Below are 18030 nucleotides of genomic sequence, written 5' to 3'. Positions count from 1 at the left end.
CATCAACCGTAATTAAACTTAAATCTAAACTCCTATGGCTTTTCCTTGTTCTATACTCCTGAGAACCTTAGAATAAAGAACACCAGCCACACCATGTTTATATGAGTCTATTAACAGACAAATATAAATCAAATCCAGTGTAATGTGCCTTTAAGGTCATAGTTTTTCTTTTTTTTTCGAATATGACTCCATCCACTCACCAAATATGCAATGGCAATTACAGTTAACAACATATAATAATAAATACAAAGAAGAAAGAACACTAGGGAATTAGCTGATGCTGGGGATATGCAGAGAATGTGCTATTTCAAACATGCCTATTATTGGCTAAATGAGCCAATCATTAATCTCCACTATGTTCTCACCTAACATTGAATGTTGGGTTGTTACTCAACAAACATTGGAGAATCTTTTTTTTTTTTTTAAAACTTAGCTTGTTCTTCCCCACCAACCCCACCAAAAAAGTCATAAAAATCATAAAACAGAGAACCATATACATAAAGCCCAAAGTCTAATGACAACTTGAAAAGAAAAAAGGGAAAAGAGCTGAATTTGAGGAGTCATATTAGAAAGGAAAGGGAAAGGGGTCTGGAAGAAAGAACACTGATTTACAGAGAAGAACTTTGGTACTTCCCTGGTGGCCCAGGGGTTAGGATTCCGGTCTTTCACTATCATGGCCCAGGTTCCACCCTGGTGGGGAAACTGAGATCTTGCAAGCCACATGGTACAACCAAAAGAAAACAAAACAAAGAAACTTATACATAGAGGACCCTTAAATAGAGGATCTATGAACTGCCATGATTAATGCTGGGGGCTGAGGTACCTCGGAAACATAAACACAGGTAATGAGGAAACGGAGTCTCAAAGAACCCAAGTCAACAGCACTAGTTCGGGTAGACCTGCCAGCCTCTCTGGTCCGCCATAGCAGAAAGCCCAGCACATGAGAAGGTCTAGCCCTGAGAAGAAGAGAGAATATCCAGATCAGGAATGTCCAAGATCTTCTCAAGAACTCACTGATGGGATAACTCTAAATCTAGATCACATCTAAGCAACAAGTTTTTTGTTTTTGTTTTTTCCCTAATCCCATTATTTTTAATTTGGCACAAAACTCCTTGCCTACTATTGCTTACCTTCTCTGCTTACACTTGCTGAAATGGGAATATACACACGTCTGAGAAGTGAAACAGCCAGCAGAGGGGGAAATCCCCTTGACATAGACAAGCCTATGTTTAAAATATCATCTATGTATACCATACTGTGTTAAACACTAGAAAAAGGACAAAAACAAACCAAAACCATAAGAATTCATCCCTACCTATGGACATCCCTCCAGAATATCCCATTTTATAGGATGTTTCTAGAAGCACCACATTTAAACTTATATGTGTTAAGATATGAGTATTATGTAAGAGAGAACTCTGTACCATCATATGAACCATTCACTTCTTTCTTCTAATTCTTGGCTTCTTAGAGGACAGCCCCATGAGAAACCAATGTAGAACAAGTAAGATCTGATAGAGAAGGAAAGGACAGGCATAGGCAGTAAGGGATGGGCCAGTGGGTAATGGAGTCTCCAGACCTCAGACCAGCTAGGAGCACATGGTAAAATACAGTACTGATGGGAAGAATGGAAGAGGAGAGAAAAAGTTGAGAAGTGATGGAGAAGGGATGAGGACATACACTGATCTGATTATGGGCAACAAACATTTGCAACTGAATAGAAAAGGGGGAGGGTCTATGAGTGCAGTGCGCTTGAGTTCAGGTCCTCAATAGACTGTGGGTCTTCCCTGAGGCCAGAGTGAGAGATGGCCTATGTATCAGCATTATGGCATGGTATGTGGTACACGGTAGAAGCACAAAAGACAGCATCTGGAGAGCTGTTAAACGGTTACTAGTCAGAGTTCTGCAGCAAGGCTGAGCTTGGTAAAGACTAAGGTGATCCTTCAGTATCAGCCATCACTAACTGGTAAGAGGAAAAGGGAAATAGTCACAGTGAGAACATATCTAGTGACTTTCATCTCATTAGTCTTGGGGTTGCTTACAGAACTGTCTACATCACGAATGAAAATCTGAAGCCTTCTACTTGTGTCAAATACAACCTAAACACAGAAATGTACAGTCTAGGAAAGAAGCAAAGTTCCAACACCCAGTTCTTTATCCTGGCCTCTCGCTGATAAACTGGCCTAGTTCATATCATCAGCTCTAACTGAAAAATGAGTTAGTTCCAGGCAAGAAGTACTGGAAACAGCTATGCTTAAGAGAAATTAACACATTTGAATAACACCAAAGGTAACTTATGGTCCTGTCATCACAGTCACAATCAAAATAATAAACACATCAACTGTTGGTTAGCAGACGCTAACATGCCCATTAAAATCCACCACCTCTACAAATAAAAAGCAGGATCACCTATGTTTATCACATTAGATTTAAATAATCTTAGAGATCAAACATGTTTAATTCCTTTGTAAACTCCTTTAAGTCAATGATCAATGCCTCTTACACAGGTTACAATGATCTCAGTATCAGGGAGAGCCTTGATCAACATGTTATGCTACAGAAAAAAACTGACTTATCCTTTCGTCTTTCAAATGACCTCTTCTTGAAAAGAAAGAGGTGCTCAATCACCCAGAGCCCAGAGAAGGGAGAAGGAACAGGAGGGGTGGACTTCAGCATTCCAGAGCCCCAAGACTCCTAGATGAGTTGTATCTCATTTTGACAGCAGCAGTAGAGTAAATGACAAGCCCTGTCAGGTAATGCATTTATCTTCACGGGCAAAGCAGCCGTTCCAAAGCAAGAATCTCAGATGTTGTCACATCAGCTAAGACAAGAAGTCATAAAGCAGAATGGCTATCAGTGCAGGAGGTGCAGCGATATCCAGACTGTAATGAGGAGGAGCTGTGAATGGGCAGTCCAGCTCCAAGCTCACTGGGAGCCTTGACTTTCTTCCTCTGGGTTTAGATTCTCAGTCACGTAATCAGTGGAGTCTTCATTAGCCAACTTGGAGCTCAAGTTGCTGAGCTGTCCTGTATTCTAAGAGCTTTATGGCAAGAGTAGCTCTGCTGATTCCCCCAAATGTTAAGTAATGAAGAAAAAAATAATAATAAAACAAGAAAAACAAAGAAGGTCTCTATCCATTTCTTCATCAATTCTTTCATCAATAGATATTTATCCCATGGTCCAGGCACTCAGCCAGGTGTGGGCTGATCACTGAGGTAGATCTAGTCACTGGCCTCAGAAGAGTAGGATTCTAAAAGAACAGACAGATATACACCAGGCAGAGTATGTGGTCAAGGGGGGTGGCAGGGCTGTGGGAGCAGTGAGGACGGCAATGGGCCCCACCTATGGAGGCCTTCCTGGATGAAGCGGCATCTAGACTAAAGCTTACAAGAAGTGTATGAACTGGTTAGATGGAAAGATGGAGAGAAAAGAGGCAATAATTTATACCCAGTTGTAAGAAGATATCAGGTGTATTTGAGAAATGGACGAAGTTTGTATGACTAAAGAATTAGGGGTAAGGGGATTGGGAATGTAAGCAGGATTTGAGGGACAGGAGACAGAAATATTATCCAGATGATTCTGAGGAATGAGAGAAGTCAGCAACACTGATGATGTTTACATGCATTTGAAATCCACTTACTGGGATTCCCCCGGTAGCTCAGTGGTAAAGAATCCGCAGGCGGGTTGGATTCCTGGCCCAGGAAGATAACACATGCCGAGGAGCAACTAAGCCCATCCACCACAACCACTGAGCCTGTGCCCAAGAGCCTGGAAACCACAATTACAGAGACATAACCACTGAAGCCTGCCTATTGCAACTACAGAATAGCCCCCACTCACTGCAACTAGAGAAAAGCTCATGCAGCAAGGAAGACCCAGGACAGCTGCAATTAAAAAAATTCTTTTTTAAAAGATCCATTTATCTTAAGGTGGTTTTCCATGAGTAGACTATTGATATATCTCAAGAGATTCCTACAGTGATTTTTTAAAGGCTGAATAATCATTAAGCAGTTATTAAAATTCAATTCTACACAAGAGTGAAATACATGAAAATCAGAGAAAAGATGCTTATTTCTTAGATACGATGCCTTATCTAGCTTCCCACCCCCAAGACATAAAACTCTATGATTTTAAACATGTATAATTCAACAGTGAGGGTTCTTTTTTCTCTTTCTTCTTTCAATCTCAATGGTCCATGGTATACTGCTCTAATCACACTGTGCGTGTGTTGCTGTTTAGTCTCTCAGTCGTGTCCGACTCTTTGCGACCCCATAGACTGCAGCATGTCAGGCTTTCCTGTTCATTGCCATCTCCAGGAGCTTGCTCAAACTCACGTCCATTGAATCAGAGATGCCATCCAACCATTGGGTCCTCGGTCATTCTCTTCTCCTCCGGGCTCAATCTTTCCCAGCATTAGGGTCTTTTCTAATGAGTCAGCTTTTCGCATCAGGTGGCCAAAGTATTGGAGTTTCAGCTTCAGATCAGTCCTTACAATGAATATTCGGGATTGATTTCCTTTAGGATTGACTGGTTTGATCTCCTTGCAGTCCAACACACTCTCAAGAGTCTTCTCCAATACCACAGTTCAAAAGCATTAATTCTTTGGCGCTTAGCTTTCTTTATGGTCCAACTCTCATATCCATACATGACTACTAAAAAAACCACAGTGTTGACTAGACAAACATTTGTTGATAAAAGTAATGACTGCTTTTTAATATGCTGTTCCGGTTTGTCATACCTTTTCTTCCAAGGAGCAAGTGTCTTTTAATTTCATGGCTGCAGTCACCATCTGCAGGGCTTTTGGGGCCCAAGAAAATAACAGTCTGCCATTATTTCCCCACCTATTTGCCATGAAGTGATCAAGTGGTCTTGTAGGTCTTCATACAACTGTTCAAATTCAGCTTCTTCAGCGTTACTGATCAGGGCATAGACTTGAATTACCGTGATGTTTAATGGTTTGCTTTGGAAATGTCATTCTGTCGTTTTTGAGATTGCATCCAAGTACTGCATTTCAGACTCTTTTGTTGACTGTGATGGCTACTCCATTTCTTCTAAGGGATTCCTGCCCAGAGTAGTAGATATAATGGTCATCTGAGTTAAATTCAACCATTCCAGTCCATCTTAGTTCACTGATTCCTAGAATGTAGATGTTCACTCTTGTCATCTCTTTTGTTTGACCACTTTCAATTTGCCTTGATTCATGGACCTAACATTCCAGGTTTCTATGCAATATTGCTCTTTACAGCATCAAATCTTGCTTCTATCACCAGTACCATTCACAACCGGGTATTGTTTTTGCTCTGGCTCCGTCTCTTCATTCTTTCTGGAATTACTTCTCCACTGATCTCTAGTAGCATATTGGGCATCTACTGACCTGGGGAGTTCATCTTTCAGTGTCTTATCTTTTTGCCTTTTCATATTGTTCATGCGGTTCTCAAGGCACGAATACTGAAGTGGTTTGCCATTCCCTTCTCCAGTGGACCACATTCTGTCAGACCTCTCCACCATGCCCCGTCCATCTTGGGTGGCCCCATATGGTATGGGTTAGTTTCACTGAGTTAGACAAGGCCGTGGCCCATGTGACCAGATTGGCTAGTTGTCTGTGACTGTAGTTTCAGTCTGTCTGCCCCCTGATCCCCTCTCTCAGTGCCTACTGCCTTACCTGGGTTTCTCTTACCTTGGACGCAGGGTCTCTCTTAACGGCTACGCAGCAGCCGCTGCTCCTTACATCGGATGTGAGGTAGCTCCTCTCAGCCACTGCTCCTGACCTCAGGCGCAGGGTAGCTCCTCTGCCCTTTTCATTCCAATCCCAAAGAAAGGCAATGCTAAAGAATGCTCAAACTACTGCACAATTGCACTCATCTCACAGGCTAGTAAAGTAATGCTTAAAATTCTCCAAGCCAGGCTTTAACAATACATGAACCGTGAACTTCCAGATGTTCAAGCTGGTTTTAGAAAAGGCAGAGGAACCAGAGATCAAATTGCCAACATCTGACGGATCATCGAAAAAGCAAGAGAGTTCCACAAAAACATCTACTTCTGCTTTATTGACTATGCCAAAGCCTTTGACCGTGTGGGTCACAATAAACTGTGGACAATTCTGAAAGAGATGGGAATACCAGACCACCTGACCTGCCTCTTGAGGAACCTGTATGCAGGTCAGCAAGCAACAGTTAGAACTGGACATGGAACAATAGACTGGTTCCAAATAGGAAAAAGAGTATGTCAAGGCTGTATATTGTCAACCTGCTTATTTAACTTCTACGCAGAGGACATCATGAGAAACGCTGGGCTGCATGAAATACAAGCTGGAATCAAGTTTGCTGGGAGAAATATCAATAACCTCAGATAGACAAATGACACCACCCTTAGGGCAGAAAGTGAAGAACTAAAGAGCCTCTTGATGAAAGTGAAAGAGGAGAGTGAAAAAGTTGGCTTAAAGCTCAACATTCAGAAAACTAACACCACAGCATCCGGTCCCATCACTTCATGGCAGATAGATGGGGAAACAGTGGAAACTGGCTGACTTTATTTTTCTGGACTCCAAAATCACTGCAGATGGTAATTGAAGCCATGAAATTAAAAGATGCTTACTCCTTGGAAGGAAAGTTATTACCAACCTAGATAGCATATTAAAAAGCAGAGACATTAATTTGCCAACAAAGGTCCGTGTAGTCAAGACTATGGCTTTTCCAGTGGTCATGTACGGATGTGAGAGTTGGACTATAAAGAAAGCTGAGCGCCAAAGAATTGATGCTTTTGAACTGTGGTGTTGGAGAAGACTTGTAAGAGCCCCTTGGACTGCAAGGAGATCCAACCAGTCCATTCTAAAGAAGATCAGTCCTGGGTGTTCATTGGAAGGACTGATGTTGAAGCTGAAACTCCAATACTTTGGCCACCTGATGCAAAGAGCTGACTCACTGGAAAAGACCTTGATGCTGGGAAAGATCGAGGGCAGGAGGAGAAGGGGATGACAGAGGATGAGATGGTTGGATGGCATCATTGACTCGATGGACCTGATTTTGGGTGGACTCCGGGAGTTGGTGATGGACAAGGAGGCCTGCCATACTGCAGTTCATGGGGTCGCAAAGAATAAGACACAACTGAGCGACTGAACAGAACTGATGAAGTGATGGGACCGGATGCCATGATCTTAGTTTTTTGATTGTTGAGTTTTAAGCCAGCTTTTTCACTCTCCTCTTTCACCCTCATCAAAGGCTCTTTAGCTAGTTCCTCTTCACTTTCCAGTCATAAGGGTGGTGTTATCTGCATATCGGGGGTTACTGATATTTCTCCCTGGAATCTGGATTCCAGTTTGTGCTTCATTCAGCCCAGCATTTCACATGATGTACTCTGCATATAAGTTAAATAAGCAGGGTGACAATACACAGCCTTGACATACTCCTTTCCCAATTTTGAACCAGTTCATTGTTCCATGTCTGATTCTAACGGTTGCTTCTTGAACTGCAAACAGGTTTCTCCAATCACATTACTGTCAATTATACCCAGTACAGGAGTTAGAGAATTGGTTAAACCCTGACCATGCTCTTTGCTAACTATGTGATTCAAAGCAACCTATATACTTCCCTGAGCCTCTGTCTCCTCCAATGGATCCATCTCTTGGGACTGCTGTCAGTATTTGGTGAGACAATGCTGGAGGTAGATATTTCTAGCTCCATTTTACTAGAGATTAAAAAGAGAGAGAGAGACTCAGAGAGGCTATCTGACCAAGATGACCAGTTATAGAACAGCCCTCAGATTTTACACCAAGGCTTCTGAGTAATTCTGCATCTAGTTCTCTCTTTTTCCACAGTAATTTGGGGTGGGGTGGGGTGGTGGTAGTAATTTTCAGTATGAAAAGGCAAAAAGATATGAAAAGATGAACTCCCCAGGTCGGTAGGTGCCCAATATGCTACTGGAAATAAGTGGAGAAATAACTCCGGAAAGAATGAAGAAACAGAACCAAAGTGAAAACAATGCCCAGTTGTGGATGTGATTGGTGATGGAAATAAAGTCCAATACTGTAAAGAACAACATTGCATAGAAACCTGGAATGTTAGGTCCATGAATCAAGGTAAATTGAAAGTGGTCAAACAGGGGATTGCAAGAGTGAACATTGACATTTTAGGATCAGCGAACTAAAATGGACCGGATAGGTGAATTTAATTCAGATGAACATTATATCCAATACTGTGGGGAAGAATCCCTTAGAAAAGATGGAGAAGCCCTTATACTCAACAATAGTCTGAAATGCAGAGCTTGGGTGCAATCTGAAAAATGAAAGAATGATCCCTGTTCATTTCCAAGGCAAGCCATTCAGTACCACAGTAATTCAAGTCTATGTCCCAACCACTAACGCCGACAAAGCTGAAGTTGAACAGTTCTATGATGACCTATAAGAACTTCTAGAACTAACACCCAAAAAAGATGTCCTTTCATCATAGGAGACTAGAATGCAAAAGTAGGAAGTCAAGAAATACCTGGTGTAACAGGCAAGTTTGGCCTTGGAGGACAAAATGAAGCAGGGCAAAGGCTAACAGAGTTTTGCCAAGAAAATGCACTGGTCATAGCAAACACCCTCTTCCAACAATACAAGAGACAACTCTACACATGGACATCACCAAATAATTAATACCAAAATCAGACTGATTGTATTCTTTGCAGCCAAAGATAGAGAAGCTCTATACAGTCAGCAAAAACAAGACTGGGAGCTGACTGTGGCTCAGATCATGAACTCCTTATTGCAAAATTCAGACTCAAAATGAAGAACGTAGGGAAAACCACTAGATCATTCAGATATGACCTGGTCAGGCAAAATAGTAACCATCTGTTTTACAATAGGAGGTCCTGGTAAGGAACACAGAACTAATAAGCCAGCACCAACCGGAAGAGTTCGGGAAAGTTCAAAAGGTGACACCACACGTCCAACCAACTCCCAGAATCCTTCTCGCTGGCATCCATCTTGACTGATCAATGTATACGCCACCAGGAAGGACTACGAGTCAGAATGATTGGCCAAAGACAACCTGGAAAATAATCCCTTCACCATAAAACCAGAGACTGCAAGCCACAAGGCAGAGCAGTTCTCCCGGGATCCTTATCCTACTACACTCTGCCCAGGCGCCCCTTCCCAATAAACTCTCTTGCTTTGTCAGCCTATGTGTCTCCTTGGACAATTCATTTCCAAGTGTTAGACTTTTGGGCACTGGAAGTGTACCCCCTTCCTGCAACAAAATCATTGTTGATGGTGACTGCAGCCATGAAATTAAAAGACACTTACTCCTTGGAAGAAAAGCTATGACAAACCTAGACAGCATATTAAAAAGCAGAGACATTACTTTGCCAACAAAGGGTCCATCTAGTCAAAACTATGGATTTTCCAGTAGTCATGCATCCATGTGAGAGTTGGACCATAAAGAAAGCTGAGCACTGAAGAATTGATGCTTTTGAACTGTGGTGTTGGAGAAGACTCTTGAGAGTCTGTTGTACTGCAAGGAAACCAAACCAGTCCATCCTAAAGGAAATCAATCCTGAATACTCATTGGAAGGACTGATGCTGAAGCTGAAGCTCCAATACTTCAGCCACCTGATGTCAACAACTGACTCATTAGAAAAGACAGTGATGCTGGGAAAGATTGAAGGCAGGAGGAGAAGGGGATGACAGAGGGTGAGATGGTTGGATGGCATCATTGACTCGATGGACATGAGTTAAAGAAAGCTCCAGGAGCTGGAGATGAACAGGAAAGCCTGGTGTGCTGCAGTCTATGGGATCGCACAGAGTCAAACACAACTGAGCAACTGAACTGAACTGAGTAATTTTCAATGATAATATAATTAAATTTTATCTATGATGACCCTTTTCATACTATGGAAATAATAAATGTTTTTGAATCAAAACAAAAGGAGTAGAAAATAATAATGACTATAGCAAAAATAGCACTAAATGAACAATTTAAGTGGGTGAACTATATGATATATGAATTATATTTCAATAAAGTCACTTTTAAAAATAGCACTGGATGAAAAAAAAAATAGCACTGGATGAGAAGTGAGTAACGTGGCATTAGAACTGATTTTGAGGAAACTACATTTGCTACTTCACTTTTTTACCTTAAGATATGGATGCAAAACTTGCACTGTCTTTGCCAAAAAACTAGGATAAAATGGAATTCTGAACGGCAAAATCCATCATGGTACCCAGAAGGTTCTACAGCTTTATCTGTTAATTTCTACTGACATGTGAGCCTCCTAAAATGTACAGAAAAGGAAGTCTACCCCAGCTCGCAAGCACCTGTTCATGAGATCATCCCTTCTCAAAAAACCAAAGTTACTGAAATATCGGCAGCAGGAAGTTCTGGAAAATATAGACTGCAAGAGCTCATTTCCCTGTGGCATAGTTACAACATCACTGGAAAGATCCGTGACTCAATCAAGGGCTTCCTCATCCATGAGCACAACAGCTTGGTACTGAGTTCTGCTCTATCAGTCACATGGGCCAAAGAACCAAAATAAACACAAATGTGGCCCCAGTCATCTCAGCCCATAACCGAATCCCATGTCACCCCTGTTCAAAGGCACACACACTGAGCCAGATTCAGAAACAGAGCTCTTCCGAGTTTCCTTCCTTTTTTTATGCAGGAAATATAAAACGAAATGTTACCTGTTTTCTCTTTAGTAAAAAAAAAAAAGAAAACTCTCTCCACATTCTCAATTTCTGACTTATTGGTTTCATAGACATGAAACATCAATACCAATAGCTTAATATAAGCAAAGACAAAATATTATTTTCCACTGTTTTTTAAAAAGCTGAGGTCATTTTGCCCCAATTCCTACAGAGTGATAAGCTTAAAATCAAGCCATTTAGCTCACAGTCAGGTCCAATAAATCAGTGGAAAAAATAAATGGAAAAGCTTGCCAAAATGTAACCAGAGTAACACCACAGATGCGTCAAGAAATGGTGTGCTCATTTGCTTCATTCCCCATTTCTTAAATTGGAATCTGAGTAGGGGAAAAATTACACAGAGAACAATCATGATTCTGCAATTACTGAATTCTGAAAAACTGTATCCAACCTGCTTACTAGAACTTCAGAGGCAGCAATGGTCGAGCTACAGAAATAGCCCTGGATGGCTTACAAGTCCCAAATCCCTGGATCTGCCATGTAACAGTTACTTGATCGCTCTGTGACTGTTTCCTCATCTGGAAAATGGGTACTGGAAACCTCAACCTCAAAGGGTTGCTATTCTAAGTGTAAAATGGGACAGTACATCAGAGGTAGGACAATGACTTGAAATCCTAGTCACCTTTGGCCGTGCTTTAATCAGCTTACCTTTGTGTCTTGATTTCTTTATTTTTATAAAAATAGAAAGGCAATCCCTGCCCATTCATGTGAGTAACCACAGGAATTTTCATTATTATTATTATTAATCCAAGTGTAAGGAACAGTTAGGATATTATTAGGATTATGGCTTTCAATACTAATGATGCAAAATTAAAAGAACTGGGGGCCAGAGATTCACATTAATGCATGATCACATTTTCTCTCTCTTTATTTATTTAAAATAAATAAATAAATAAATGTGGCTCTTCCACTCAGTAGAAAGAGGCAACCTTGGGGCACTGACCCAAGTCACTTGCAGTCAACTCAGTCTCTTACTCTGGGAGTCTTGGTTTTATGAATAGGTGAAATGGAAGGCAGGGTCTGTTTTAAAATCTGATCGCTAAAGGTCTCCAGCTATGCTTTCAGTCTAAATCCTTGCAGAACCATGGCATGCCTGAAATCAATTCTGTTCATCATTTTGCAGTAGTATGAGGAAACACTAGCACTCTAGCATATCACTGGAAAAATATTACTTCTTTTAAAGAAAACCATCCATAGCAAACAAATTAGAGCAATAAGCAGAGTACCTTGAACTTCAAATTTTTCTGCCTTTTTTTAGGTGATTAAAAAATTTTTTTTTAATTATAGAATTTTGAAGGACTGGATAATAGGAAAAATGAAAACTCCCAAGTAATAAAAATCATCTTTCTTCTTATTTTTTTATTTTTTTCTTCCTATTTTGAATGAAGGTAAATAATCACATGTCATCCCAGGATTCTCATCTCATAATGAGTTGGATGAGAATGTAGTCTGGTAGAGCATGGTAATACCTCATGATCTGGTAGGCTGATTCCCTCCTCCTTTCCTTCTTTCCCTTAACCACAAAATTCCCAATGTCATAGTCCCTACATTCTATTATCTTGCTTTCTCAGATTTGGTCTTATCTAATAGGTTTGGAACTTTGGGATTTTTAACCTGTGGATTTTTAATCTGTGGAATCACAGAGGCTTTCTTCAAAGGAAATCATACATTAAATCATGATTTATTGATCTCATGAAGGTGGGGAGGAAGAGAGAGTTCACTGAGGCATTCCCTTTGTTGAGGAACACCAGAGACCTACTGAAATCCTCAGAGGTCAGTTTGAAGGCCTCTGGCCTGTCCTCTCCACTCATAACAAAAATGGTTAACATTTACGAGGCTTACACCATGCCCATATGATACAAACACATTGACAAATGTCACTCCTTTGACTTTCTAACAGTTCTGTAAAGTTAGTAGGAGTGAGATGTCCTTTTCACTGCTGTGAAAACATGACCTTACAAAGGATAAATAATTTGTCTGGCATACTCAAGCCAGGACTTGAAAAACCAAGTAATTCACCTGGCTTAGTACTCTGTCTCACTGTCAATTTTTTTTCTTGTTTTTACATTGTTTTACCATTTTTTGGCCTCCCCTCGCAGTATGTGGGGTCTTAGTGTCCTAACTAGAGGTAGAACTCACGCCCCCTACATTGGAAGTGCGGAGTCTTAACCACTGGATTGCCAGTCCCCCACTGTCAATTTGGACTCCCTACACTTAGGGAGTCACTAAGTGAGCAAACTGCCAAGTATTCCAGAACCAGCCATTGCTTGTCTTCCCTCAACTTTTCATATACCCACCAGCAGTAAGATGTCCCAAACTGGCTACTTACAAGGCACAGCATGGCGGTAAAGGTTATCTCTTATGGTCTGCTGGAGCTCATGATCAGGCGACCCTTTCTGGAACCTCTGATTGAGAAAATGTCGCAGGTCTTTGTTCAGCTTTCCTCCTACAGGAAATATATAAAACAGAAGGCATCAAACATCAGGTTTCCTAGAGACTGAGCAGCCTGAGAGCCATGTATGAGAAAGCCATATGAAGCCATTCTAGTCTGCCACCCTCAGTCATCAGGAAAACTTAAGTTTAGGGTTTCCTCTGCAGGGGAAAAAGCAAGCAGGAATGTAATAAAGATAAAACAGCACTGAAACAGCATTAATTTGGGGGTCCCAATTCACATAATACTAGGAGACTCAAATAACAAAGAATTCAAAAGAGGCTATTACATTTAAAATATGTATTGTAGACACTTGCAAACATTATTAGTGGATGGCTGAAATCTTACAGAGGACAATCTAGCAATAGCCGACAAATTATAAAATGCTCTTTGACTAGGGATTCAATTGGAATAAATTTACTCAATGGTTATATTTGCAAAAGTCTATCCAAATCTCCAGTATTGTTCATTGAAACATTTTTGTAACAGTGAATAAATAAAAATAAACATGAAAACACCCTGGAAACAACCATCAGGAATCACTAGATCTTCATGTGTTGGAAGTGCAGGAAAATATGTGGAACGGTAACTACTATCTGACCTTTTATGTGAGAAGAATAAAGACAAGGAGAGACCATGTATTAATGGAAAGAACCACCAACAAGTTTTAACAACAGTCTCCTTTAGGACGAAGGACTTGAGCTTGGGAAATAAAAGAGGAGACGTCACTCTTCATTACACAGACAGAAAGAGATAGATAGATCTGACTATTCTGTGTTGATTTATAAGCACTAAACACACTTTTTTAAAAAATTGGTGTTGCTTAAGCAATAGTTATCTGGGCTGGTCTATGTGTTTATTTCTTTTTAATTCTCTCCAGATAATAGACGGAAACAAAAGCTTAAAAAATATATTATTACAAAATGTATCACAGAAAGAAGTAGGTAACCAAACTTTTTTTAAAAATTATAAACACAAATTATAGTCTACATGATCAGCAGATGGCTTATAGATCAACATAGCTAACACTTATTCTTAATGGAGAAAACTGCTTCAGTGACAGCTAAAAATAACAAGGCTAAGATTGTCCTTCCGTTTTTAGACAAGATAAAAATTAGTTAAGAGCATTTTTAGCATTAGAGAAACAATGCAGGATCTGTGTGAACCACAAAATTCACATCTTCAGAAGATAATTTTCCCATGGTCAAAAAGAGCAAGTTGTGAAGATGAAAGTTTTGATGGTTAAGAAGATGCTATGATGCCTAGGAGAGGAACTACTGATCTTTATTTTAGTATCACATTCTAAACCAGATTCCCTACTATAGTTGATCATTTTAGAATAGACTAATGAAACTCAACTTGAACTATTTTATTTGAGTTGTAGTACACCTAAGATTTCAAGTGGCCAAAAGAAAAACATATAGCTCTATCTCAGATCATTCAATTATACATCAAATATTTATTAAGTAAGAAGACACACACACACATTTCCTACCCCCCCAAAATGGTCTGAATATATAGTTTATAAAATACATACAATTGTGCATTAAGCATATGAAAAGATATTCAACATCACTAATTATTAGAGAAAGACAAATTAAAGTCACAGTGAGATCCTACTACATACCTGCCAGAATGGCAAAATCAATATTAGGTTTTAGCAAGACCGTGAAGCAACAGGAACTTCTATATACTGCTAGTGGGTGTCTAAAATGGTAAACAATTTGATAGTATCTTATAAACTAATCTTCACTAACCAATGTTAGCAAGAGAAGTGAAAACAAGTACACACATATAAACACACAATGTATAGATGAATCATCATAGTGACTTTATTCATTATATAATAGCCCCAAATTGAAAACAATCCAAATGATTGTCAACATTGAATGGATAACGGAACTACATTATATTCAAACAACAGGATGCTACACAACAATTAAAAGACACAAACCACTAACTAATATTGATGAATCTCAAACACATTATGCTGAGCAAAAGAAACCAGACACAAAAGACAACATATTATCTGATTCCATTTATATATAAAGCTTCAGAGCAGGCCTATCTACAATGACAGAAAACAGTTCAGCAGTTACCTGGAGTGAGAACAGGCAGAGATTAGCACACAGCGAATAAAATCTATAGAGTATACCTGTAATTTCCTGGCTGTGCAACTGTACTATAGCTATATAAGAATGTTAGCACTGGAAGAAGCAGGGTGAAGGATACACAAGAAGTCTGAACTATTTTTTTATGACTTCCTGAGAATCAACACTGATATCAAAACAAAAAACTTTTTTAAAAGGGGGACTCAAAAGGAAACTTTGGGGGGTGATTCCAATACAGTATATCTCAATTGTTGTTAGTGATAACACAGGTTTACACATTTATCAAAATTTACGGAATAGTATATCTAAATGGAGACATTTTATAGTATAGAAACTGTACTATCATAAAATCAATTTCAAAAGTTTAAACTGTACATAATTATTGAAAGACTATATGGTAGGCACTGTTCTTAATGCTTAGTTTTCAATTTTTCATTAAAGAGAGAAACTGAAAGAAGAGTGGAGTAAATCTTGGTGGTTAAGACAGACAGGCTTGAGTGTGAATCCTGGTTCTACTCTTTATTAGCTGGTAAACCCAAGTGCCTTGCTTAATCTCTGAGCCTCACTTTTCTCATTTATGAAAAGAGAGCACTGATGTAACAGCAGCTCTATACAAGACTTGTAAGGATTAAATGAGATTCAGACAGTACTTGGCAAAGAGAAAGCACTTAATAAAAGATGGAGATTATCACTAGAGTGGGCCACCACTGAAGCAAACGGAGAAAGAGCCGAGATCATTCCAAAGCGGACTGTTATACCTTTTAAAAATACACATAGCGAATTCCCTGGTGGGCCAATGCTTAGGACACCAAGCTCTCACTGCCAAGGGCCTCCCTTGGTTCAATCACTGGTTAAGGAACCAAGATCCTAAAAAGCCACACAGCATGGCCAAATACATACTCATACAAAATACTAACTATGAATTAATATATAAGAAATTATAATTAAAATGAACTTTTAAAAAATACACATAAAACTTTTGACTTACATGGCCAGAAACAAAATACAAGCATGCGGAAATTTGGAATAAAGGATACTTCTAGAGTTTCCAGAAGGGAATAAAACTCTCAGCTCAGTTCAGTTGCTCAGTTGTGTCCAAATCTTAGAGACCCCATGGACTGCAGCACGCTAGGCTTTCCTGTCCATCATCAACTCCCGGAGCCTATTCAAACTAATGTTCATCACATTGGTGATGCCATCCAACCATCTCCTCCTCTGTCATCCCCTTCTCCTGTCTTCAATCTTTCCCAGCATCAGGGTCTTTTCCAATGAATCAGTTCTTCGCATCTGGTGGCCAAGGTATTGGAGTTTCAGCTTCAGCGTCAGTCCTTCCAGTGAATATTCAGGACTCTAATAAAACTCTACTGCACTAAAATTTTCTGGACACGTGTAAACTGGTTGACATGTGTAAACTGGTTAACATTTAGCACAGGTTTAATACACTCCTGGCACTGTGCCACCAACTTGAAGGGCATGAGTTTGAGCAAGCTCCAAGAGTTGGTGATGGACAAGGAAGCCTGGCGTGCTGCAGTCCATGGCGTAGCAAAGAGTTGGACACGATTGAGCGACTGAACTGAACTGAACTGTCACTTCACTGGAATTATTCAGAAAATAAAATCAACTAGTAAATTACTGATATGGGATAGTCATGCTGGCCAACTCTACTTCTAGGTCTAAATATTCTTGAATTTGACCACAAGGACAAGAAAGTTTATCAGCAAAATCCCCATTGCCTAGAACCTAGGATTTATATTCCCCTAGGAGACCAGAGCTCTGTTTCTGTGCAATAAAAACACACCAACAGTTAACATTTGAGCTGTAAGTTGTAAACATGTTATGGGATCCAAATGTAACACTGCCTAAGTCAGAAGCAATTCCAAAGACTCAGGATTCGGTATCTGTCTCAAACAGGTCCTTATGACTCCAAAACAAAAATCCAAAGAAGACTCAGGATACAATATTTCTTTATCCCACATAGATCCTTATGAATCACAGTCAATACCTATGAAGATGAACCTGGGGCATTGAGACTGGAAGCATTCTTAATTCATAGACACTCTTTGTTTACACTTGAGCTTTACAATCAAACTAGCCAAGCTAACTAAAGTTTATGATCATCAAACTAAAACTCCTCCCTACTGTGGATGTGCAAAAGGGCAGGGTTAACTAAGCTGCCGGTTAACATTTACTCTGTGTTCCGTGACATTTATAAGCCAAAAGCCTCAACCTTCGCATTACATTAGAAATACTGTACTTTTTTGGCATCTAATCTCAAATTAATTGCCAATTATTCAGGAGACATGTCTATAAATCTTCTCCTAATTGTCAAGGGCAGTGAGCCAACGAAATAATAATTGTTAGAGGAAGAGTTTGCCATAGCATCTTCGCTCTCTGTGAAATTCAAGATTTGTTTTGCAAATGGAAAAGAGAACACAGGTCAGCAACATGCAGAACTTTTTCCAAGAAAAGGTTTCAGAGCTAATTTTAAGATAATTTTATCATTTAAATAGGAAAAGGGGGACTTCAGACCCTATCTTGGATTAGTCACTATTTCATATTTTCATATGTATATATCTGGAATTCTGTGGCTTTAAATTTACAACAATATAGCTCTGCTTTTTTGATTACCATTACTTGACAGAAATTTAACCATGTCAATCAGTGTACTTTTGAATTATTTACATGTTGTATAATATTCCACTTTTAAAATACAGCAATTTTATTTCTCCTTCAGAGATAATTAGGCTATTTCCAATGTTGCTGACAATTCAACAATGCTGCAGTTAAGTGTCATTAAAATACTTTAA

The 18030-nt window shown here is 39.6% G+C and overlaps 1 protein-coding gene across 13 annotated transcripts in view; it reads right to left on the bottom strand.

Moving 5' to 3' along the window:
• Positions 1-18030, bottom strand: part of MAGI1 (membrane associated guanylate kinase, WW and PDZ domain containing 1) — a 635987-nt gene that overhangs the window by 239384 nt on the left and 378573 nt on the right. For all 13 annotated transcript variants that reach the window (XM_070455725.1, XM_070455726.1, XM_070455727.1 and 10 more), the window contains exon 2: positions 13011-13127. In XM_070455725.1, the coding sequence (XP_070311826.1) occupies positions 13011-13127 (117 nt within the window). The remainder of the gene's footprint in view (positions 1-13010; positions 13128-18030) is intronic.

The sequence above is a fragment of the Odocoileus virginianus genome, chromosome 26, assembly GCF_023699985.2.
Source record: "Odocoileus virginianus isolate 20LAN1187 ecotype Illinois chromosome 26, Ovbor_1.2, whole genome shotgun sequence".
NCBI classification, from domain to species: Eukaryota; Metazoa; Chordata; class Mammalia; order Artiodactyla; family Cervidae; genus Odocoileus; species Odocoileus virginianus.
Note: the sequence above shows the minus strand (reverse complement) of the source record. Positions and strands in the feature narration are given on the sequence as shown.